At 36.4% G+C, this 26,164-nt stretch overlaps 1 protein-coding gene across 4 annotated transcripts in view; it reads right to left on the bottom strand.

Annotated features, from left to right (window-relative positions):
• ATAD2B (ATPase family AAA domain containing 2B) overlaps positions 1–26,164 on the bottom strand; it is a 77,635-nt gene that overhangs the window by 32,958 nt on the left and 18,513 nt on the right. For 3 of the 4 annotated variants that reach the window (XM_051614524.1, XM_051614526.1, XM_051614525.1), the window contains exons 4-19: positions 25,360–25,513; positions 23,091–23,193; positions 22,420–22,528; positions 21,032–21,148; positions 19,598–19,673; positions 17,774–17,872; positions 16,477–16,588; positions 15,612–15,727; positions 14,660–14,834; positions 13,807–13,895; positions 12,617–12,776; positions 11,804–11,894; positions 6,619–6,930; positions 3,358–3,490; positions 1,268–1,454; positions 464–649 (exon numbers count right to left, since the gene is read on the bottom strand). In XM_051614524.1, the coding sequence (XP_051470484.1) occupies positions 464–649; positions 1,268–1,454; positions 3,358–3,490; positions 6,619–6,930; positions 11,804–11,894; positions 12,617–12,776; positions 13,807–13,895; positions 14,660–14,834; positions 15,612–15,727; positions 16,477–16,588; positions 17,774–17,872; positions 19,598–19,673; positions 21,032–21,148; positions 22,420–22,528; positions 23,091–23,193; positions 25,360–25,513 (2,219 nt within the window). The remainder of the gene's footprint in view (positions 1–463; positions 650–1,267; positions 1,455–3,357; positions 3,491–6,618; positions 6,931–11,803; positions 11,895–12,616; positions 12,777–13,806; positions 13,896–14,659; positions 14,835–15,611; positions 15,728–16,476; positions 16,589–17,773; positions 17,873–19,597; positions 19,674–21,031; positions 21,149–22,419; positions 22,529–23,090; positions 23,194–25,359; positions 25,514–26,164) is intronic. The other variant, XM_051614528.1, reaches the window with a different exon arrangement.

Here is a 26,164-nt window from a genome sequence, read left to right as displayed (position 1 = left end):
TGATCCTAACAGTGGCCACCTCTGCAGTGAAAAGAAGAGAAAGGGCAGGATGTAATAAATAAATAAATAAATAAATTAATTAATTAATGAAAAATTTCCAAGAAAGTGTTGAGGAAAAAAGTGAAAACTCCCCTGTCCTAAACCTCAGAGGCTGTAACGCTAGGTTAGGACTTTAGACTAAATCTGTATTTAATCACACTGGAGTAATTTGTCAAAATGAACAAATGACAAAATGAACAATTTTGTTTTCTCAGCAAGGCAGTATGGAGATTACAAAGACCAGCATTATGGACACACAACCCTCATGAAAAAAAATTACAAACAATTAATATGACATTTTCAGTTTGACTTCTTCTAAATTGAGAAAAAAAAAACAACAGTGCAAAACAATGTTTTTACATCACCAAAACATTCTGAATGGCACATACCTAACTAACAACACCTTCTTCCACAATAATCTTACCTCTTCAGGCAATTCACTATACATGGACTCAGAGGTAGACAGTAGAAATATGGGGGAGAAAGATGGTATATCTTGCAGCAAAGTTAGAAAAGTAGCTCTCACAGTTTCACTGACAGCTTCCCACCATTCACCAATGTGAGGCATGTAAACAATACTTGGTACTGTTCTTCGAGCTTCACGAAAGATCTAATTAAAAGAAACAGTGGTATTTAAACGAAGAAACTAATTGCTATTATCACTTCTGAGTAATAACGTTCTTGCAGAATAGGAAATGATCCAAGTTTGTGGTATTTGATATACAAATGTTTCAGTAAAATAAAATTATTTAATGATAAAGGCTTTCTCAACAAGTGTTTGTGACTGCTAGCTCGTCAAAGAGGTTTTAAAAACTTGCTAAGACTGAGCAATCAAGATGAAAATCAAACTAGTTTGAAATCCATGCAAAAATCCACCACAAACTGTTTGGAAACCTAAAGCATTTCAAGGTAAGTAACTGAACTTAGAATCACAGCACTACAATTCATATACAAGCTAATAAAATGAAATCAGGAAACAAACACCCAGGCCAAGCTTACTTGATACTAGGTATGTGACAGAGGAGAAGTTAAAGATGTAATTACTCTCATTAGTCAGCAGAGCAATCTCAATCACCCTCCAGAGACTCCTTTCTTTTAAATATGAAAATAGGAGCCTATGAAAACCTGGCTTTTAAGTTACATTCCAGTTAGCTGCCTTCATACTGACGTAGCTAATCTGCTCCAGAGTTACATAATTTACTCATTACAAGAGAATCTGAAGTGTCACCTGTGCACACGATTCTTCAGGCGTTTTGGCACTGACTGAATAAAGTGCTGGCAAATCTAGCCTGTGTACAGAGAATTTTTCAAGAGCATGCAGTAGTGCTGGAGCAAGGTGCGAAGTCTGACCCGAACCTCTCTCTCCAGAGAGCAGTAATCTTGGTCTGTAAGAGGTTGGCTGGTGATAAGCTGACCTGCAGCAAAACAATAGTTACAAAATACAATTAACATGCTGTTTTCAACAGATGGATATAGAAAATAAGGTGGGGGTATTTTTTAGAATCCAAAAGGCCATCAGTAATGGATAAACTATTGCAGAAAACTATTATAATTCAACTAACCCTAGCATACCTCAACACTATGCCACGTCTCAGTAACTCCAGCTTGTGTCTGTTTTTTGATTTCACAACAATTTAATTCAAACTCATAAAACTATCCATGTATTAAATTCATGAAAGCTTTGATCATAACCAGTATATTTAAAACCAATTTCTTGATAATAAAAAAAGACTTCATGGACTTCCAGTGAAAATATCTAATTATGTGTACTTTGGTCCTAACTACCAAAACATCTCTTCAGTAGCCCCAGGAATACCAGGTGAATCCATTCATCCCTTAAAGTGCTACACAAGGCTTCCAAGAACCACCTAAATTTCAATACTTTATTTAAGAAACAGGACCTGAAGTGGGATTGAATAAAATCACGACTCATCTTCTACTCTAGCATATTCATATGCTTCTATTTTCCCTGGAAATATCCTGAATAATTACTTTTAAAGGAAAAAATGCAAATGCAATCTTATTTTTTGGTTTTGTTATTGAGAAGAAATTCTAAGGAGTCCATACAAGGAACTTTGTTTTCTTGTGTTAGCTTGCTTTGGGGATTTTACCCTGTTTTGGAGATGACAAAGACAGGAAGAGAGAAGCACGAGATTTTTCCATGTAGCACCTTTTCCATTTATGGAAAATTAACTATGAAACAAAAAATATTTTACATTTATTTGTATTTTCTCTCATTAATGCCTTTTTGTCTGTGTGTCAATCAGCTTCAGCTGTTAACAAGACCGGCTAGTTTTACTTCAGGTTAAATATTTTGTAACAGCTATGAACATTGCTGACCTTTTCAGTTCTGGTGGCTGAGGTTACACACACAGATGGAAATCAAAACGCTTAGGAAAGGAGATTAAGGGAGGCTTACATAATTTACAAAACCAAACACAATCTGAGATTATTTTATTTAGACACTTCCACACAAACATGCATCGTTTTGGTTTGGGCTTCCCCCTTTCACCCTCACAACAAAAGCTTAAATTTGGTTGTAAAATACTTCAGGATGTACCTCAATCTATTTGAACTTAAAACCTTATTTTTAAGCTTCAATTTCCATAAATTTTGTCCTGGCATCACTTTTTAGCACAAAAAATTTTAGCAGTTTTCCACAAGATGGCTCTATCAAGCAGTTCTACTACTGAACTGTTTTCCTAATCTTATTTTCTTTATTTAACAAACTCCCTGCAAAAAACAATTACAAAGTAGTCTAAAACAATTCTTAACACAGTATAAAGACATGTTAAATTATTAGTTTTAATTATTGTAGCCGGTCCAATTAATACAGAAAACACCTATCCAAATTTCACATGCTTTCTAAATATCCATTTTCCCAAAACCTGCCATGAAAAAAAAGAGATGTCAGAAATACTGAATGCATTAATTATATAATGCATCCAAACAGCTGCAGTCACTGAAGTCCAACAACACTTCGGACAAAGAAAAAGCAAACAATCCTTCCAAAATATTTCTACATACTGCTCTTCCCAGTTCTTAATCTTTCAAATCAAAATGGCTTGTTACAATTAAGAATTTATTTCTTTACTTCTAAATTACACCTGTCTGTAGCAAAGTATTTCTGAATACTGTGCCCAGGATGTGGCCTTTCCCAAGACCATTTACTTTATCTACAACTCTTGTCCATACACTTACATGTTTCTATTACAGAACACTACTGCCACCACAAAGCAAAAGATCCTGCTACCTCTCCTCATGTAATAATTTTATTATCTCACGTATTCAGTTCTACGAAATTAGAGAAACACTCACATTGTAAAATGAAGGTATGGTTTATGTATAGCAGCTGATGACTGTTTCTTTGGTGATCCTGAGTGACAGCTTGTTTCAAAAATTGATGAAGCATTCTCATCTTCTCCATCATCTAATATTAGACTTGGTACATCTGTTCCAAGAAATACAGTAATTAGAACCTTATCACTTCTAAGCACACACAACAAACAATAAAAGACACTCCAGTTTTCTACATGTAAATTATAACACATTTTCAAATGCAGCAAAAGAGTTCAAACTGCCTAAATATCAGAACACAGAACAGTAAGTACTTTTTACTTCAAAAAGCAGAACAAATTAAACGTTGTCAAAGTCTAATCATAAGTACAATTTATCTTTTAAATTATCAAGCAGAACAAGTTTACAAATACAACAAATATCTAACTTATGAAATCCTTACTTTGGTTTTATTTCAGTTAAAGGTTTTCAAGGATAAAGCTATAAAATACATAATTCCTCAAAATAGTTAGAACTTTGTACTTATTTGCTCCAAGTGCCCAAATTTTTACAGGTACACTTCTCAAAAAATTATTCTCAGCACTACTATCTAGACTGTGTGTGTTTATAAAGAAGTACTCTCCCCCCTTTGATAACCTGCCAAAGAATATCAAATTACTTTCTAAAAATGAGTTCAATTCCTTCCACCTTCATATACTATACCTTAATCTGTTTTAATTCCTTTGCTTATATAATAGGATAATGAACTGAAGTAGTTTCTATATAGACCTTCAGGAATAAAAAAAACTAGAAGACTAATTACAATCAAAAGACAGACTGAAGGAACAAACAACTGCAAAAATACAAATATGGCATTAAACCAAAACAACCAGTTGACAGCTGAAAATCAGGTACAGCTAAATTAGCTACACAACAGGATTAAGAGCAGACTGCTGCAACCTGACAAGAGGAAATTAACGGCTACTTGATTTTGGTTTGCCCAAGGAAAGGAGTTCAGTTGATGTTACCCTAAGCAAGCCATTAATTCTCAATCCCACAGAGAAATCAGTGTGCAGCAACAGGATGAAAATGGCCACAGCCACTCAGCTGTACAGTCAGAGCAGTGGAGAGGCCAGATCTCCTGAGGAACAAAATGCTCTGCCATGGATGGGCAGCATTTCTGAGAGCAGCCCAGAGTCACTGCAGCACACTGCTGTGCAGGGCAACCACTGGACATCCTACAAGTAGCTCAAGCTGGCCAGAAACACTTAGAAAAATGGACTGCTGTGAAAAGAAAGTGTGAGATACAGAGACATCTAAGTGTTATTCTCAAGCATATGATCCACCACATCATCTGCCTGATTTACATTAAGCCATGACACAGGATCAAACCCCTACACAGGACAAAAGAATCAACCTCTAGACAACACTGGACCTAAAGACCATGAGAGAACAAAGGTTCCCCTAGATGGCTCTGTGATGTAAGAAACCAGTTTCAGAGCAGGCTGAGCAGCAATAATATTTCTGCTGGTATGGGATATCACCTTCCTTAGCAAGGCAAGATGCAGTCATATACCTGACAGTCATGCCTCTGGGGACAACGATAAAAAAGGCTTGATAAAAAAGGCCCAAACAGTGGCCAAAAGCTAGTCCATAGCAAGAATAAGTAGATCAGAAACTGCTGAAAATTTTGCTCTGGGCAAGGATAGAGGCTTTCAAATCAACTGGACCAAACTCACTTAGCAGTAACGAGGTGAGATAAATAGAAACATAACAAATATTAAGAAAAGGAAAATATTTTGAACTAGAACTTTACAACAAACACGAAGGCACCTAAGTCAATTTGTCAACAATAACAACAGTATCTAAATTGTGCATTACCAACAGGTTAACAGCCTAGACAGAGACTTAAGCATCTTAAACAACTCTAGCTACAAGAGCCAAATATGATCCAACTGCAGCTGGAAGCCAGCTCACATCCCCCTGCCCACCACCACATGCTCCCAGGCCCCATCTCGTGCAAACTCCAACACTTGTTAAAACCTCCAGAGATCCCAGTCAGCAGAAAACCAACTTGACAAAAATACATCATGTTTGGATGAATTTGCTGGCTAAAATTGTTCAACAAAAGGCCTGACATCCTAAAGTAAGTGCAAGGGATAGAGCAAAACTGCACAGCTGGGCTGGAGGAACTGCAGCAGCCAGCACAAGAATCAGCTTAAGCTGCTCAGGCTGCAATCTGAAAACATGTTCTGGAACAGGAATGGAAAGAAAGTCATTGCTGTCACAGATCTGCTTTATGACTGGGCTATTTTCAGGTTAATTACACACAACCACAAGTACTGATTACATAGTGGGGGGTAAGGATGATCCAGATAAAAACAGCAGAAAACAGTATGTCAAAGTGGGTATCAAATCTTGTTCAACATTCAACTTTCAAGAAAAGACCAGGGTAACTTAAAAGTATGTCTTGAAGAGCAGCTGGGTAAAAAACCCAGAACCTATTGACTCACTGCCAGTCAAAACAGTCACATTCCTTCTTATTCCCTACTTTCTCAACACACTCACATTGCTCCCATTGCAGCAGGGTTCTGGCATACATCGGACCCCCCAGTGAGTTGGTTTTATTTGCTAATTTGGCAAAAAGCTAACTTGACAAAACAGCAAACAGTTATATGCTTGCTGAGGCAGCAGGGTCAACTCAGAAGATCAGGAGTGCATCAGGCCAGTTCAATGGGAGGGAAGCTTCAGGACTTTCTTGCTAACCAGCAGACGAACATTACACAGACTCAAGTATCTTGGCTAACCACAGTCCCACCTGCTGAGTTGCCATCTCTCAATAGCACTTCTTTGCAGTCTAGTTCTACATCTTCAACAAGCAAAGGACTGGGGACAGCCACCAGGCACTGAGGACAGTAGCACCACTTGCAGGTCCTATAATGCTGAGCAAGTCTCCCATCATTTTATTTTCTTCCACCATATGATTATGCCCCATTATTTCTTGTCTTTAAAACGTGAACTACTTGGGGGTCTCTCTCTTTTCAGATGGCACTCACACAGGTCAGTTTAAATCCAACAGCAACTTTTAATCAGCAAAAATAATTAACCAACATCCAAGCAAACTGCCTTTATGTTCTAACAGAAGACTGAACCAAATACACATCAGATTTAAGGCTAGCAACACAAGAAAACCAGTTGAAATATATGCAAATTGAAACAGCACTTGCACCAAAAAGAAAAAAACAAACATAAAACAAACAAACAACAACCAAAAAAACCACAAAAGACCTCCAACCCACATACCTTCACTTTTGTCACCCTGGCTAAATTCAGCATGAGGAAATACTTTGTGTAAAACCTCAAGAAGGTTAGTGAAGGTACGTTCCAGCAGTGGTCTGATCACAGGAGATAACGCATGTCCTGAAGATGTCACGGCACGTTGGGAAGCAGGCACGATATTCTGCATTGCATGATAAAAATCCTGTGCACTGAGAACTACTGAAGAAACATCAAGCTGTAGTTTCTGACTGCTCACATAAATCTGGGGGTAGCGTCGTCTCAGGGCAATCAAGGCAGCCTCAGTGCAAAGTGCTTTTATGTCAGCTCCACAGTACCCTAGTGCACACAAAACCAAAAATACCTTCCATGAAACACCATTCTGTGCTACATATATTTCAAACATGCCTAAAGCTAAAAACAATCAGTAATAGTCAATTGTCAAGGTCCAGAAAGCATCTGCCAAAAGGCATCAGGTCATAATTGAGTAACAGTGTTGTGTACCATGAAATTATGTACAGGTATATTTAAATACAGTAAGAAATTAATTCCATATTGAAGTTAACACGACCCATATTTTCACTAAATAGTGTCAAACAGACTGTATTTTCAGCCTGGGGTTTAGGTTTGTCATTGCTCTTTTTCCTTAATATTGTCTAAAGTATGTGTGCAATTTTAACACACTACCCTCTCTCCTCCTTTTTTTACTTTAATATCTCTACATGAATATATATTTTTAATAGCAAAGTAACTTTTTTTACTGGATGAACATCACTAGCCTTAAACTTTTACAGACTGAGAAAATGAGCAGTATAAAAAAAAAATGTGTTTCTTGAGTAGAATATGGAAGAGATTAAATCTGTTGCTAAAAGGCATACTGTGGATTCCTAGAAAAATGTGAACTTGTTCTATAAAGGAAAATGTTCCAGATTTTTTAGAGTTTCGTAATTTCACTAATATAACTGAAAGTAAAAAAATCATTAGAATTTTAATTCAGTTTAGCTTCTAAATATCTACAGGTGGCTACCTATAATTGCTTAATCATCATTATTGAAAAAAATCACAGATCCAGTAATTATGAAATATCGAGACTTAATACCTCTGTGTCTTTCGCAGTACTAATGGTTTGGGGGTTTTTTCTCCCAGAGCTAGAAACTAGATTTTAAATTTTTCCATCTGTCTCAACAAAAGACATGAATATGCCACCATTTTGTAGCAACATCTTTCAAAAAATGTGAAACATTATTCCCACGGGAAAACTCTTTTTGAGAATCACAGTCGCTGCAGGAAAACATGTTGCACTCTGGTATCATGACATTAACAGCTGATGGTTTTACAACAAAGTGTTCATAGAAACTAATTAATCAATTTTTTTTAATTTTTTTTTTTAAAACCAGACTTCTCCCTGCCTGCCCAGTCTTACACCATTTGCACTTTTTCTTCTCTTTTTGTTTTGGTCTTTTGGCAGCATCAAGTCTCATCTTTCAGATACATAAATTTGGGGGATAATAACAATAAATACCAACTTTTCAGCTGTAAAGATGACTTAAGCTAGCTGAGACTTCCAGTTTCACCACAGTTTCTCACACATACTTGAAAACCATTTTCAGAAAGAAAAAAACAAATTGAAGATCACCATAAATACGAGACTCCTTCTGCAACTTTTAAACTAAGCTTTTTGTTTTTATAAAAATGTTAGTAGATCTAATGGTGTAAACTGGATGAGCACACACTGTGACTTATCTAAAACGTTTGTCTCAATTAACATTCACAAATTACCTTGATAGAAATACACGATATCTGAAACATGTTTACATTCATCCTCTATATTAATCAACAGGCAACTAATCATTTTCACTACCAAGATTTTGTTTGTTTTTTTTAAAACTAACTCCCATCATGAAATCAAAACCACACAACCACAATCCATCAACCATATAAATCCAGTAGACAGTAGCCACAGGTGCATCAGAGAAACCGAAACAAAGGTTTTTCCTCTAAATGATGCTTTGTTTTTTCAATATCAGGTATCACGTCCCCATTTAAATCGGTTCACTTCTCATCTAAGAAGCATACTGGATTAAACTAAAAATTTTGAGACACTAAACCAAAGCTTAAATCAAAGGTGTCCTAGAGAACGCTTGCTGCCTTAAAAACTAGTTTAGCATCTTCATGACAAAATTCAACAGGTCATGAGCTATATCCTTTCCAAATTTTCTATTAATAAATGCTGTAATATGACTTTCTATCAGTCATCTTAATCACCGATTGTGTATCTCCAACGAACTTCAAAATTAGGAAATAATAGCCTGTAGCCTATTTTTAAAATTAAATTCTCAGGTGATCAGATACACAATTAGTGTCTATTTCTACTTTTCATTTCTCAGGAGCAATTACATTGGAAGAGTAATAATTGGTGTCTCTTTTTGATGGACTCTCTCGTGCATACTGGACATCCACTTCAGTGACAGGAAACCTTCAGAATTCTTTTATCTTCTGATACATTAAAGAGTTTTTTATTTCTAAGCAGTAAATGCACACTGATTAAGAGAAAGAAAAACAAGTGAAATATTATCAAAGCAAAATAAAAAGTACCACAGCAACAGTAAATAACACGAATTTATTCTTGCCCAAATTAACACTATAATATAAAACCAAAGGTCAGTGCATTTACTTCCATTTTTTAAGCATCTCACAAAGGATGTTCAATTTGGCAGGCAAAAACATACTTCCCCTTCATCCTTGCATTATGGTGGGGGGGGAACCTAACAAGGTATCATTTTGTTACAAAATGCTCCTGCAATAAAAAGTATAGAATACGTTTAACAAACATCTTGAGAATGACCGTTTCTTCTTTACAGTTTTATTTACTTAAATAACTGTTATTACATTGTAAAAAGAGTCATCTGCAAATGACAGATGGAGGAATTCACACTTCTTCAGTTGCTAATATACTTTGTTTCCTACAGGGCGGGTTAATAAGTCTCTCTACCTATAGAAAGTTCTCATATAGAACAGTGAAGTAAGCACAAGAGATAAGAAACCCTGCTACGGAGAAAAAAAAACATAATGATTACTTGTGTTTATTGAAAGTACTAGTAAGACATCAGTGAGTGGTCTTCTGAGTAATGCCATGCTCCCCCCAAGTTGATTCACTTGGTGTTAGACACCTTGCAGTCATGAAGCCACATTCAGTGAAGTGAGTTCTTTAATTTTCACTCACACAGAAATCTCCTGAAAGCCACACAATCCGTAACGCGCGGGACGAAAATCAACCCTCAGGTAATAACCTATTTTTTACAAGTCCTGAGGCTTTTTCCTTCTAATTTATTTATAATTACACTGCTGGGTTTTTAAAAAATTCTGAGTCACACATATGTGTATCTGCTTCCCCAAAGTAATCTACTTGGGTAGTATTTCAGCAGTTTTCTTCACTAGGATCCATGTGCTTGTATCCAAGTGCTGCCAGGTTTGCTGAACTGGAGAGAGGTATAAACCCTGCTGGGCAAAAAGCCTGTTAAGTCTAAGCAGCTTTTCCTGTTTAAGAGCATTGTTTTCTGGGTTTTGTTTGTTTTTAAAGAAAACCTGTACACAAGACGACACAGCAGACCAGTATACACCATATCAATCTGACAAGTGCACCAATGAGTCCAATTTGCAATGGCCGCAAGGAATCCTGAACGTCTGTTTAAGTAATTAGTTGCCGCAGATTTCACTTAAAGAAATGATGAGGCAATCTCGAGATGAAGAAGATAAACCTGTTGTCTTCAGCTGTTTCAAGAAGTCCTTGTAATAGTCAAAAAGTTTTAATCTTGAATGTATGGGAACATTTAAATTCCACGATACAGACTAGAGACAATCAAGTGCACAGTAGCTGGACAGTAGGAGAGCCAAAGAAAACAGAAAAGGGTGTTTCTTTTCCTTAGCTGACTTTTCCAAAGAATTGACAGGTTTACTGAGCACAAAGAACACCTTCCAAAGAACCTACCAACAGCCTTCCTCGTGCTCTGGGATTTTAAAACACATGATTGTGTTCTCAACACAAAAACATGATCAATGTTCAAATCGTGTTTAATCCCATCTATTCCCCTCTCTCCCACTAAGCAGCACCACGTCTTCGCACAACTCAAGCAGAATTTACACGAAATGGGTTTGGCACATGCTGTCTTACACCCAGCACAGTTTAAACTGGAGTTTGCTGGATGGTTATGTTTTCTCCTCACCAGAAGATGCTGAGGTCTTTGTGCATCAAAAGCGGAGGGATGCTGCTTCGGTGATAGATGTTCCTGTGGATGAAGAGGGTAATTCTGATGTACTGTAGCTGACTGAAGGGACTGACATTCAATTTAAAGTTCTGTCTCTCTGATGATGGATTCCAATGCACAGATATTTGAGACTGTCCTTCTTCTGAGAACTTCTGTGCTTCTCCAAGCAGATGACTGACAGAGGATGTATCTTTGCAGGACAAATAGTTGAGAAGAGATTGTGGTGTGTGGTTTAGGGTCATTTTCTCTGTTAAATTCACTATTAAAAGATTTGCTTTTATTTCTGCAGGTTTATGTTGAACAACAATCCTCCATTCAGTACAGCAGGTCTTTGGGTGCTGCAGAGGTATATGCAATGTTCTCATGGCATGGTGCTTTTTTCTCCCCCACTGCCTATACTACATTTTGGGGTTGTTCTGTGCTAGCAATCTGGAAAAATAATTCATCTTTAGAAAGGCTGGTTAGCTTGTTGGATTTCTGCCAGAGGAGAGCATGTCAGTCAGTAAAAACAGGGGAAAAAAACAAAACAAAACACAAAAGCCCACACAGACACAAAAAAAATCAAGAACTGATTCTTTTTCCTTCTGTAAGTTGACAGATAAAAACCCCAAGTCTCCCTATCTTTTCTGTAATATATTAATTTAATGAGACGTCTACCTAAAGATTCCAGTTCCCACTCTTCACTTTGCCTTTCTTTGAGGGTACACATGCTATGATGTTGCAGAAAGGAAACGTGATTATATTTTTAAATTACTACAAGCTACTCATGTGGTGGTTTAGTAAGACAGAAGCATGTTTTGTTATTACAAAAAGAAGTATGCTGTTGAAAGTACAGAAGTTTAAAAAAGTAAACATAATAAAACATCCTGATGCATTTACCTTATTCTCAAAGTATTATGCAGAAGAGAAAACATCTCTATTAAATCTACTAACAACGTAACACTCACCAACACATTTTTCAGCTAGTTCTCCTAAGAAAAGATCTGACAACTTGGGGTTCCAGTCCCTGGTATGAATTTGTAAAATGTGCTTTCGTGCCTGATTTAAAAATAAAAAATAAAAAAAAATTAGCAAGCTAAATCCAAGTCATAATATTTTAGAGTATTTATTTATGTGACTATAAAGTTATTTTACCTGTTTTTGACATGTCACTGAGACACGTAAGAGAACTTACTACTCAAAAGTCTCTCAAGAGCAAAGATTTTTCCTTTTTAGTTTCATATATAAACAGTAATTTTTTCAGTATACCAGTTACACACTTTAATTGCTGTTTAATCAACAGTTTTAATATACATTAACTGATCCAAATACATCTATCAACATGCAAAGTAAACTTAAAATTAAGTATATATTCATGAAATATTATGGCTAAGTATACAGATATCTAGAACAAGGAACTGAAATGTTCCTGTTGTCAAAATGATGACTGGCTCTGCATTAACAATTTTTATGTGATGATAAGAAAGCTATTTTCTCTTACCATGACTTCCAAAAACCCCAACAGTAAGGGCTCATTATAGAAATCCATACAAAACCAGAGTTTTTACATAAGCAATTCAGTTTAATGTGAACCATTTCCACTCTAGAAGTTCAGTGGAAATTCGTGTAGTATCAATTTGTTTTTACTAAGAATGTTTTCCTCAAATTAAACATTCTGACCGGTAAGAATGCCTATTGTTACTTCAGAAGCTTGGCTGTCAGGAATTCAAAAGTTTAATGTACTAGAAAAGTTTTAAAATAATCTCCTTCAAAAGATTTACCTTTTGATCAGGCAAGTTGAAAAGAAATTCCCTGTCAAAGCGACCAGGTCTCCTGAGCGCAGGATCTATAGAATCCAGTCTGTTTGTAGCACCAATGACAACTATTTCACCTCTATTATCCAGTCCATCCATGAGGGCAAGGAGAGTTGACACTATAGAGCTACAAGAGAATTTTCCAAAAAAAGAACTTACAGAGAACACTGCAACAGTTTTTACTTTTCAATGGTAACTTTCATAATTTCAAAGCAACAAAGCTAAGTTTAAAAAAAAGTTGCATCACTGTTTCACGTCTCAATGCAAGAAGGAACCTTTTGATATAATCTGTATTATTATTACAACTCCATTAAGTATTACATCAAATTCAAACTTCCTTCTTTAAAAGTGAATGTGAGCTCAGTAAGCCATTCATTGCAGCTCTGCAAAGTTCTCTTCCATTACCAGTGTGTGCGTCCTCCTGTCTGGAGCAACTATAGCTCCAGGCAGAAGACAGGTACATCAAAACAAAGTCACACGTTCCCACAACCTCCTGGTCTGTTGGCCCCAAATTACCCTCCTGTTCCACCCCCCTCAGCTAAGTAGAGGGAGAGTTACATAAAAATCCCACCACCTATAAAATGAAAGATACAAGCTCATTGCCATAAAAAGTGCAGCAAAACTGAGACTGAAGGCAGCCAGGAAACATTTCAGCCAGCAGTAAACTGTTGTAAAAAAATGTGGGTGTTGTTTTTTTTTTTTAAATACATTATAGCAGCTCAAAATAACATTGCACATCACTTCACCCAGAAACAAAAGGACTGGGGTGTCCAGTTCATTCACAGAACATTATAATTCATCATTTTAGAATGGTATTTTTTTTTAACTGATCATGCTACTGAACTGGTAACAGACAACCTGTTTACAGTACATAACCAGCAACCAAAAGAAAGGCTGTGGAAATCCTGAAGTTAATAAAGTGGCTGACAGGTAATCTCCACTACAACTCAATTCTCAGCAAATTACAGTCTGTAGGAAGAATTGAGTACCTGACTTTTGACACCAAAAAACCCCTCAATCTGTCTTTTTTAGTGTAAATGGGCTTAAGCAAAAGTAAAAACCCTTCCTGGGAATAAGTAAAATTACACTTAAGAGTTCATCAAGATAACGTAGCATATACCAAGACACCATATATATACCATATGAGAAAACAGTACCTGTGAATCTGATCTTGCCTACTAGAACGAACTGGAGCCAAGCCATCTATTTCATCAAAAAAGATTATAGAGGGTCTCATCAAGTATGCCTGGCGTGCAAGAAAAAAATATAATTCACTGTTATTATTTATCATTTATCCATCAACACAGAAAGCAGTTAGATTTTATTATAAAGTATTAACATCCTAAACTAAGACACGATATATTGAGACACCTTTGTTAAGCATACAGATAAAATAAAACTGAATTTTCAACTACAATATTGTTTCAAAGCAAGAAAAGACTGCATTCTCTTTTGAATAAGCAAGATGGCACCAGTGTATCAGTTTTACTGTGTGTGTGAGAAATTCAAAACAGAGACACCCAATACTAAGTTACAGCAAACAGTATCTTATCTGTTCACAACCTGTTTGTTTAGACATCTGTCTGAAAACAGCTTTTGTTTGAGCAGCTACTTTTCACTGCTTTATGTGACACTCTCTTCTGTCCATCATTTTTCCAGCCAAATAAGGATACTAAAATATACACACAGCAGATGCAATCCTGTATCCTCCTCCACACAGCATTTACCTTGAACATGCCAGGCTGCTTTAAATATTTTGATCCATTTTTACTCAAACTACTTTGTCTACTTCATTAATGGACAAGTCAAGAGACTTTGTCCTCTCAGCTTTCAGAGCAAGAAAAACTAGCCTCAGCATTCCTCTATTTCTTCACCTAAATATATAATTTGGACACATTCTGCCCAATCTATGGTAACTTACAGATATTTAGTGTCAATTACAAATAATTTTGGCTGCCTAAAACACACACAAAAAAACCATACAGAGAAAAACATGTATTTTCTTCTAACCTGATCAAAAAGGAGTCGAAGCTGACGTTCAGATTCACCAACCCACTTACTGAGACAGTCTGCTCCTTTCCTCATAAAGAAAGCCACCTTTTTGTCTCCTTGACTGCATTCATTAGCTAGAGCTCTAGCTACCAAGGTTTTACCTGTTCCAGGAGGACCATAGAATAAACAGCCCCTGAAGATAAATGGATCAACACAGTCACAAACTTATTTTATGTCTCCTGAAAAACTCCAAGTCAAATTCTATAATTAAGACAGGGAGCCTGGAGAAGAAAGACTTTTAGTATTACCATTTAGTGTATTCTACACAACTTCATAAAATCTGTTTGCTTTATGCTTTCATCTCAGTAAATCTTTGTTTTGCAGAGAACATTAATCAAAGGCTTACTAAGCTCCCAAATAATTGTTCTACATTAGTTAAATAACTCCTGAAACATTAAATATCACATAATACTTAATTCCATTTTTACTACTACTTTGGAGAAACACACTTCATTTAAATACCACAAATATCCCAAAATTTTCAATTTACTTAGATTATGTGTACCATTTAAATCACACACCAACATAGCTGATTTATGAATATCAAAACCATAATGTAACATTATTGAGATTACTTCTATAAAAGAAACATCAGCACACAGCTTGACAATAAAATAATTTATCACATTGGGAAAAAAAAAGCAAAGTACTACTAAATACAACACCTGAGAATTCTTTCATTGACCAAATCACAAAGTTTACCTTCCTACCACAAGAAAAATGAACTAGATTTTTGTAACTCTTAATCCTGCTTATTATACTCTGCTAGACAAGTGGAGCAGGAAACATGTAAATCATTTTGAACTGTAAACACTTCAGGAAAAGAATCGATCTCTTAGGTGTTTTCAAGTGAAGCATTCTTCAGAGCTTAATACATAAAAAATACAACAACAAGAGTAAATACACCTACCTTGGTGGCTGAATTTTGAACTTTTCAAATATTTCTGGATAGAGAAGAGGAAACACTACCATTTCCTTAAGTGCAAGGATATGATGGCTCAATCCCCCTATACTATCAAAACGTACCTTAGAATAAAAACAAAGCATATGAAGCACATAGTTGAGCAGCTTTCCACACAAGAACCTTTACTTATAAAATAACAGATTGGAAAACAAATTACAAGCAACACTGCATTGATCAACAGGAGTTCTGTGAATTGTGAAAGTGTAAAAAAAAAAAAAGCACTGAGAAAGCCAACTCACAGTTGTCTACATGAGGTTTATCTTGTTCACAAGTTAAGTGTGCCAGAGACACCTGGACATCTGCAGAGATCCAGCCTGAGTCTAACAACATTTTTAAGCTCAGGCACAGCATAACATGAACATAATCAAAGTACCTGTAGACAATGCTTCAGCTGCAGGGATAACTCAGCAGCTTCTGCACAACACACACCACAAAGCTAAGGTGCATCATTTTTTCTGAACAGGCACAGGACTCACACAGCTAGTGCCGAGTTAACTAGCCTGGGTGGTAAGTGCTTCTGCTTTCTGTGCTGAGCTACTATTACAAATAATCACAAACTCACTGTAAACAAAGAAACAGTTGTGCAATTGATACTTTGGCTTATTTAAGATATGTATGCAGCCTGTTGATTACACAGAGGCCAAAAGCAAGTGCTCTGTGAGCCAAAGGAATAAACAATTACAGCTTTGGAAAGAATCAAAAAAGATCAGTGGGCTTATTTTAAATTTACTTCAACTCTAATGAGACACTGTGGTGAATTCTGCTTATGCGTAATTGGGGGAAAGAAAACAAGAGCTTTAACAAAACCTACCGATTTATCAACAATCATAGGGTCAACATCAGCCAAACTTGCCCCAACTTTCACGCGTTCCCGCAGGATTCCACTAGCTAAGTCTTCTGCTCTAAAGTTTAAAGGCAGGCACCTGTCCAACAACAACAAAATAAAAAACAAAATCACCAAATGAGCATTGTTCTGTTCTAATAATTTTGTTGGAATGGGAAGAACCCAGAGATTAAATGCCTCCTTCTGCCTAAGGACAGAGCCTTCCTGAATTGATAACATAATCAAAACTAACCTTTTTATTGTGGTAATTATTCTTGTATATCTGGAAGTTCCTGAACACAAAGATATATTTACTCTTCCATGCACATATTTCAATCTGGGGAACTAGGCTGGACAGACTATTTTGACTAAACACAGAACAACATGGACCAAAAGAACAGGACACTCTCCACTGGCAGTGATGACCTGCAGAAGTTTAGTGTGGTAAGAAAAGGATTAGTAGTCCAAAGTAATTTTATTTTTTTTTAATGTAGCTCATTAGAGCCCAAAGAAAGGAAATGAAAATATTTCTTCAAGATCAGCCATAACTCACATCTACCTATTCCAGCTGCTTAGTGTACACAAAGAAGATCTAAGCACCTACATGGATACTAATTGTATCAGGTCAAATGCACATACAAAGTGAGGAAGAAAGGTACTGGTACAATACAGATTACACTAGCAACTATGCTTCTGGCAGTTGTACATTGCTGGAATTTCTCAGGTTGGAAAAAGGAATAGTGTGGCAGACAGAAATACATGGAACAAGTGAGTAAACACTTTTTCCTCTATTTAGTTTTAATGTATCTCTGGCAGTCAGGAAATTTACTGATATACCTTAACAGACCTTCCACTTTTAGATAACTGGTGAATAAATACAAGGTCAAAAAAGTATGGTGGATGCATAGAATGCACGTATTGTTACACAACAGGGAGACAGAAGAATAAGAGCTAGTATTGGGAGTACAACTGAATTGAGCAGGACCAAGTAACACCAAGAATCAAAAGCCATTTTAACCGAAAGTTGTTTGTCTTATAACCCAACTGAATCCAACAAACATTCTTATCTTTCTGTCTTTTAATCACTATTGTTAATTATCTACTCATAAGACTTCAAAAATCTATGTAAATATATAACCAACAATCCTCCTACACTGTATCTGCAGAAATCACACTCAGGATCAAAAAGTCTGCAGAACTGACAGAACATTATAGAACAGTTCTGCTTGTTTTCTGCAGATTGATAAAAAACAAACCCTCTTAAAGACCATATGTGTTTCAGTACCTGTTTCTTGCTCTGGCCATGCTTTTAGATTTTCTTCTTTCAAAACGTTCTTCATCTGAAGAGGTTGTATCACTGCTGTGAATGGCATGTTTCTTTCTCCTATTGAAGAGGCAAAATAAACATCAGAAGTCAGTCCTTTTTGCAGTAGAATGACATGTTTTGATTATTTTATAAAAACTAAACTGCAACAGCAAGTACAGTGCTGTCCAGTTTAAGACGCACACCAATTTGAGTTTTATTAGGTAAGCATGAAAGTCATCAGGAACAACATATTTTACTGTCCCAGGAATGTCTGATCTTCATGTGAACATTACTAAAACAGTAGATCCCTATAAGATATGTGGTCTAGTCCATTTTACCTCAGCAAGTGTGATTTGAGTATTTAATCAATAAGCTGTTGAAGTTCATCAGGCAACAACTGTACTTGGGAAAGCTTCCAACCACTTTAGCCACTCTCACTTCACAGAAATATCAAGATCTCCTTACTCAGTTTGATGCTTCCTTTTAAATATTCTTTGACAAAAAATCCCTACTTCCTAAAGCACATGGTCTCTTTTTATGAGGTCTTTAATTCTGAACAGCAGAACAGTTTCACAAAATACCTGCACTGTTGTTCAACTTCTAAGACAGATCTAAGTGAAATTACTATTCAAAGTCTGCATGAACTTTTTTTTTGCTTGACAGTATTTCAGAAAACTGAGTATTTCAAAAATATTAGAGAATGTACCTGACATCTTCTAGACAAAAAGGTGTTCAGTTTGATGTCAGTCTGAAAAAAGCTGGCGCTTTTTCTGCATGCAAAAGTTGCTATTAGTAGAAATTCGTGCATTTTTAGAGACTAGAGTGAGCTGCATCGCTTGTATGAATACGATAATGTACTAACTAGCTGTTTTTGCCAAAGGATAATGTGGTCAGCTTTATTGTTCAATAACCAAAAATTAGATAAATTTAAAAATATATCAAAGACGATAGCATACAAGTAGGAAGAATTTTGATGCTCGTGTCCTGACAAGAAGGGATAAAGGGTAGCAATGAGCATGCTAAAACTGAGGTAATAGCTTTCACACTTTCTTACTAGCAAGTACAAGTCCTGAGATTATCCAACAAGATGTCATATGCACTTTAAGAAAAAAACAAATAAATCTCTAACTTGTAAAATCATCAGATTCTGCTATTGTTTCATTTACTTTTTGTATTTTCACGATGCCATTACATTGAACAATAAGACAATAGTTTCAGCTGAGACTAGCATTCATTTACTTGGGTTTGTTTCAGGGACAGATCTATCATTCTAAAGTTTTGAGTAAGTTTATTTAAAAAAAAAAAGTATTAAGCTCTGATCTCATCTGTTTTGTCAAATAAAACCCTATTAACAGTTTTCAAGACAACGTGGTGTATTAGATGCCTTTGACACAAGATATAAGAGTCAGAAATTATACTTGGAAAATATTTTCTTGTTAATATTACTTGGATTAAATTTGACCTGGAAAAAGCAAAAAACATTACCCTGACCTGTTTTGTAGCTGCTTTGGATTCAAACATTAAATATAGGCCCTTACAAATAAAGCTAGAATGCAACGTGCAGCTCTTCCCAGCACTTGCAGTTCACCTGTTTCCATTCACCAAGTTTCTGTGGGTATTGTGAAGTGCTAAGAAATCCATTTTTGTATGCTGATCAGGATCTGAACCTACGATCCAATTCCAGACCCACGCATATGCATTCATGAACTGTACAACTCACTCAAAAATGTTTTAAAAATCAAAAGCTAATAGAAACGCACTGAGAGAAAGCAAACAACTTTGCACCAAAAGACTGACATTTACCTGATATGGCTTCTTCTTGCAGGAGATCTGTGAATATCAAACAGTGCATTTTCCCTCTTTTTTTGATGGGCTGGTACTGAGTAAGAGAAGTTACAGGTTTGTAGTATCAGTTACAAAAAGAGTAATAAACTAATCTAAATACAGCACAGAAGTGCTAAATTACTGCTTCACCAGTAATTTTATCCCTATTTTCTCTAAAAGCTCAGAAGGGGTAGAAGAAATCTAACCTCTTAAGCTTTCTTTTACTATTTCCATACTTGGCTTGATACAGTAATTGGAATTTGACCCTCAGTCTCCTCAAATCATCACAGCTGTGGCTATCATGGCCCAGAATGTTATTTATCCAGGGCACTAGCATTTTTAGTTTCTTTGCAGGATATGAAACACCACACAGACACCTCTGCACAGTGGATAATACGACACATACTGAAACTTCACTTAACAGATAATCACAGCATTTCTCTATCACAGTCTTAATTTCCAAGTTGCCTTACGATACAGTGGATACCATCACTGTACTCCAAACCAAATATTCACAGAATACATTATTTCGAACAGAAGTATCCAAGGGGTCAAAATCAGGAGATGGATCACTAAAGGCATATCCCACAAGGAGCAGCTGAAGACACAGGGTTTGTCCAGTTTGGAGAAAAGAAGGCTGAGGGGTGACTCATAGCTGTCTACAGCTTCTTGAGGAGGGGAAGTTGAGAGGGAGCTGCTGAGCTCTTCTCCCTGGGTTCCAGTGATAGGACATATAGGAACAGTTCAAAGCTGCACCAGCGGAAATTCAGACTAGACATCTGGAAGCATTTATTTACCAAAAGGGTGGTCAAACATGAGAACAGGCTTCCTAGGGAGGTTGTCGATGGCCAAGCCTGACAGTGCTTTCTTTAGAGGTATTTGGACGATGCCCTTAATAATATGCTTTAACTTTTGGGAAGCCCTGAAGTGGTCATAAAGTTGGACTAAATGATGATTGTAGGTCCATTCCAACTGAACTATACTATTCTAGTCTAAATTTCCTACCTAGGCATGATGTGGTAACTGTTGCTATGCAATTTATATAGAGGTATGAACTAGGCTTACCTAGAGAGAAGCAGGCATAACAGTCACTAACCTTCCTATGTAATTATCTAATTTATTAGCTTGCTTTCTGAATTACACTTCTGCCAACTTATTTCTTGACCTCAACCCCATTCACTTCCAACCCTAAGCCCAGCACATGGCAGTACCTGCAAAGTGCCACAAGGCAGGCTGCAAATGTCTCAGCAGTCCTATTCACATGCTAAAGAAAAACAGGCAGGATGGAAGTCACTAACGCTGCGCTGCGTGGGAACTCTGTGAGGGATTAATGGTCATCCACCTTTTCCCTTCCCACGTTTTTCTTGGAGGTGAATCAAGCAGAACAGTATGAGCACTGCACTAGTTCCTCACCTATTGGAGGGGCTTGGTATCTTTCAACAGTTTTTCTCTGTCTGAGATTATATGGCCGATCATTTTCTTCTCCCTCTGCTTCTTCTACTTCTATATCTCCATCTTCTTCCTGAGACTCTGTTTGGGTAGAAAAGTGTTTTCAGAATGCTTTTACTTGATGTCAGAGCTATATTCACCCTCAAAATAAATATTTTAATGGTCGCTGGTAATTATTCCCCTCCTATTAATTATCACTAATTGCCAAATCACTGAACATTTGAAAATCAAGATAAATCTACAGCACATTGTCAAACTTCCTTCTAGTTTCCCACAGAAGGTTCTCGAAAAGTAACAGGAAAAAAAAATGCAATCACATTAGTTTTAGTTGTAAAGTACTTCAAGTATCACTTCTATCCACTTCTTCCTTCAATAATTACCCTTCAGACTAAGAATTATGCCTATCTTCTCCTTTACTACAGGAGCCTCAGAAAATCAAACATTTGACACAGCATGAAAATAAGTACAACTTTACAATTCACAATACCATTTTTTACAAAAAATGGACACATTGTATGAAGGTACCACCTAGTCCACCTACTGACAGGAGCAGTATTTCTATCCCTAATCTCAGAATTAAGACTGTATTCTTATTAATTGGGACAGACCATACCCCTTAAAGCAGTTTCAGTTCAAAACTGAGACACACTACACTGAACTCTGTATGGATCCTTGGAGTCTGATTTCTTAAGGAAGCCAAGCATGCTATTGATCATGCCATCAAAGGTATCCATAATCCTTTTTTTTTTTTTTTTTTTCCCTAAAGGACTTCATTTTGAAACCTACTGACCAGTTTCATTCAAATTTTTAAAAGAATGCAGAATACAGCTCTGTGTGTCTACAAGCCTTCTAACACTCAGTGGATGGACATAAAACAGAGACTGTAATTAATACCTTCCTCAGAGGAAGGATGCAGAACTGATTATTACACATGGTAACTGCCAACCAGCATGAGAAAATCAGTTAGAATATGTATAGTTACAGACTACATGCATCACAGCCTGGCTTCCAGCACAGGATTCTTACAGGGAACATAATGAAAGCACCAACTAGTGTTACAGAAAATAGGAGTAAGTAAGTATATAATCATCTAGAAATCACAGTTTGTTGTGCTACTTTCAGACAAACTTGGTTTTTTTTAAAGAAAACAATTTGTAGAGATCTGTAAAACTTCTCCTTTGAAAGAGGAGGAATCCTTCACTGTGTACCGACTTGAAATACACTTCTTAACTGGTCTATTCAGTAACTCCAAATCCAGATGCAAAACCAAATTACACAGCTATCTTACGTCGAGGAGAGCTTTGTTTTTTAAGCATTTCAGACAAGCCATTACAGTCCTTTACAACCCATACCTTCTTCTTCCCCTTCTGTGGACACTTCATGGTGGTTCTGAATCCCATAGCTATTTCTCCTCAGTGATTTCCTCCTTCTTTTCACTCGAGAATACATATCCATGTTTTCCTAGAATAAAATTCACAGACACTATCAGTACTGTCCCATGTTACTCACAGTATTAGCCCACAGTTCAGGAAGTAATACACAATTTCTAGCCCCCAAGCCTTTTTCCAACAGAGCCCTCCACAAGCAGACTGCAAAAGCAGTCTCATTTAACAGGCAGTAAAACAAGCCTCTCAGACAGCACCTAGCCCATCTACTAGATAGTTAGCATCGATACAGAGCTGTAATAAGGAACAAAGCAGATGGCAGTTCCAGGTCCTGTTTGTAGACTATCAGAGCATATTTCAAACCCAAGGAGAATGACCCCAGGACATCACGAGGGCATGGCAGTCAATTCATCAGTAAAGAAAACACAACTTAGTATATATCTGTGAATTTTGTTCTGAATTAGAGTTTATCAAGGTTTTTAACATTAGCAACTGAAAAGGATCTGAAACCTCTTGACAGCTGCAAACAAATGTATGAAGACTGAAAAAGAAAAATTAAGAACACACCACCACAGAAAACCCAGGCATGCTTCCCCTGGGTATTACTTTTATCCAAATCTGAGAAGCTCTGCACTTACAAATTCTGTGTCTGTCCACATTCGTAGCCGTTCTACTTCTCCAGACCGCCTGTTTCTCCTGATGTTAATATTATCCATTTCCTGTAGGACAGCTTCAGCAGTACTGAAATACATGGAACAGTTAACACACACACACAAAATCAGTCTTAAAACAGTAGACATGCAGAACTTTTTAAATAGCAGCCAAAAACATATCTAATTCTATGGTCTGTTATGGCTATTCCAAGATCTACAAGCCAACTAAACATATAAATGAATGAAAATCTGAAAATTTTAATGTATCTTCTTAGTCTATCAATTAATTAGAAAAGCAACCATAAGAAAGAAAACTGGAAGATAAATCTACAGAATATAGTTTAAAGAGCATGCAAAAGAAGAAATGCTGATGCTATTAAAATTCAGGGTTCAAATCAGGCTGTAACTTTTTTTTATTATTATTTTTTTGTTTAGTGAAAATAGTAGCATAAAAAATTGTAACTGCTTAGATGTTAGATTCTCAGAATAAGAAAGTCAAGCTTTTTACCTACATAATTATAATACTGGGAAAGAAAATAATGTCTCCTTCCCATAAGCTTTACAGCTTCTTACCCTGGCCTCAGAGAGACACTAATAAAGAATTTATTTTTTATAGTGTTAAATCCATAACACTTGGAATTTCATTATTCATTTTTTCAGCTCACTGCTCTACCACTTCTCATCTACTATTTAATTAGTCTACATGTTCATTATCTGAAGTATTTGTAAACAGCTGTCAAAACAATAGTAGTGTATAAATAATAACCTTGGCCAAGATGCCTCATTCCTAAGGAAGTAAACAACAGAGTATTAGCCAGGCCAAGTCAATTATTTGGCCACCTGTCCTGAACACCCAGTTACTGTTCTCTATGGCCAGTATGGTCAATTTCCACTCGAATTCCACTGTAATTATAAGAAGGCAAAAATTTTCAAGTCCTTTCTTCCAAGCAGTTTATAAGTAAAGCTGAAGGGTGAGATCCTTCCTAGAAAGAAGTCAATGGATATTCTAGCCATGGAAGTCAGTGAAGTCAAGATTTCATCATGAGCACCCCTCTCAATTTTAAACAATTATTTTAAGGTATCTGTGATGTGTGACATAACCACTTAAGATAAAATCATGCTGTAGTCCACTTTTAAATAAAATAGGGTTGGAGGGGACCTGGAAAAGTCCACCTTCTCTGCCAGACAAGAATAAACTATGAAATACCTAAATCACTTCTGACACCTTTGTCTAACTTTTTTTAAAGCTCTCCAATTATTATGGGGCACACTGTAATCACTGTAAGTTCATAAATAGACTTCAGTACCATGATCTTATCAAATTACAATGTTCATGGTAGACTTTTTCCTACTTTTGATGAGGAGAGGAAGATGCAACTGCAGCTAGAAAAATAAATGTAACTCAATATAAATTTTTAAACTGATACCAAGTAGTTACTGAGTAAACTGAAAAATAAAATTAAATCACTAAAAGATTCAAGAGGACACATTTAACAATAAAGACCTTACTTAGCAATGAAATGCTTATGTTTAATCCACTTTCCAAGCACTACAGCAAGCACCCTCTCACAGATGTGACTATCAAAACCCATTTTACAGGTGGGAAAATTGAGACATATTAAGTGACCCACCTAGGGCCACATATTCTTTCAAGAAAAGTGTTTCTGGCTCCCATTCCTATGCTCAGACCAGACCATGCCTCCCTGTCTGACCTACTTTGTCTGCACAGTAAATGTCAAAAAGTGACACCCACCCTATGTGAATTACTAACAAATGGTAGAAAAAAGAAAAAAAATAAAAGGAAAAAAAAAGCTACGAACTTTTGATATTTTATGATCAAAATCATACAAGCAAAATCCAGAAAGCCTTCAAGCATTGTTGGTAATCACCAAGTTACATCACATTTAGGGTATCACTACATAAACAGGTTACTAAGAAACAAACTAGAATGTGGATTTACAGCAGGTCAGCCACTCTGCAATAACTGCCAACACACACAATTTTATCCAGCTGTAAACACGAAGTAGCTTCCTCCTCAATGAAAGTCTGGTAAGCTCCTTTGCATTTAGAGCATGAATAACATAGGCAGTCACAGCACAGGACCCAGCCTGGAATGCAAACCACAGTCTAGCTTGCCTCAACTAATACATTCCCACAGTAAAACACAGAGATGGCACTGGAAGACAGAGTTTTCTAACTTTTCAAAAAAAAGATTAAGATGCTTTGTGAATACAACTGAAGTATCCCCACATACCTGTTTACTAGCTGATCAAACAATAAACTCTGATTCAAAGTTTCAAATCTGTTTTTCCTGGACCGACAACTTTTTCTGACTTCTATATCTCCGTTTATGCAAGCATGGTCCCCATCTCCCTTTTTTTCCCCTCGAAGGGGATGGCTTTTGAGAGCTAAGAGAAATTTGTATTACTACTTCAAAATGCAGGAAACAACATTTTTACAAACAAGAATTAATAAGAGAATACTTAGCAAGGACAATAAACCAAAAGTTATGGAGCACAGCATGAGCACCCATATATTCACTAAAGAAATGTTTTTTTTTTTAATTCCTATCAAAGTTCTTTTACAAGCTGTCTCTTCAGACTCAAACTTGTTTCCTTGTAGGCTATCTTATTTATAATGAAAATTTGGCCTTCAAATATCCATTCAATACTTTTTAAGGTAGCATCAAAACTAAAATGCACACTTGGCTCACAGTTTCAATTCTTAGTCTTTCAAATACAGGATCAAAAGATCAGATACAACATATTGATTGCACAAGCAGATCTATACCAGCTACTCTGTACAGTGCCAAACAAAAAGGGATCCCACTCCTGATTGTTCCTTAGGCACCACAATAAATAATAAAAATACCAAATATGCTTAATGGATTAACACTTACATAGTCAACACAGAACTAAACAGGACAGAATTGATGAAAAAGGGACACAAAAGACAAAATCATTATAGCTGAGATATGGAATGAGATGGCAAGTTTGTAAGGTATGAGCATATAGGAAAGTTGTTCAAGGTAGCAGAAGCTGCAGACAAGGCAGGTCTCT

Source organism: Apus apus, chromosome 3 (genome assembly GCF_020740795.1).
Source record: "Apus apus isolate bApuApu2 chromosome 3, bApuApu2.pri.cur, whole genome shotgun sequence".
Lineage (NCBI taxonomy): Eukaryota > Metazoa > Chordata > Aves > Apodiformes > Apodidae > Apus > Apus apus.
Note: the sequence above shows the minus strand (reverse complement) of the source record. Positions and strands in the feature narration are given on the sequence as shown.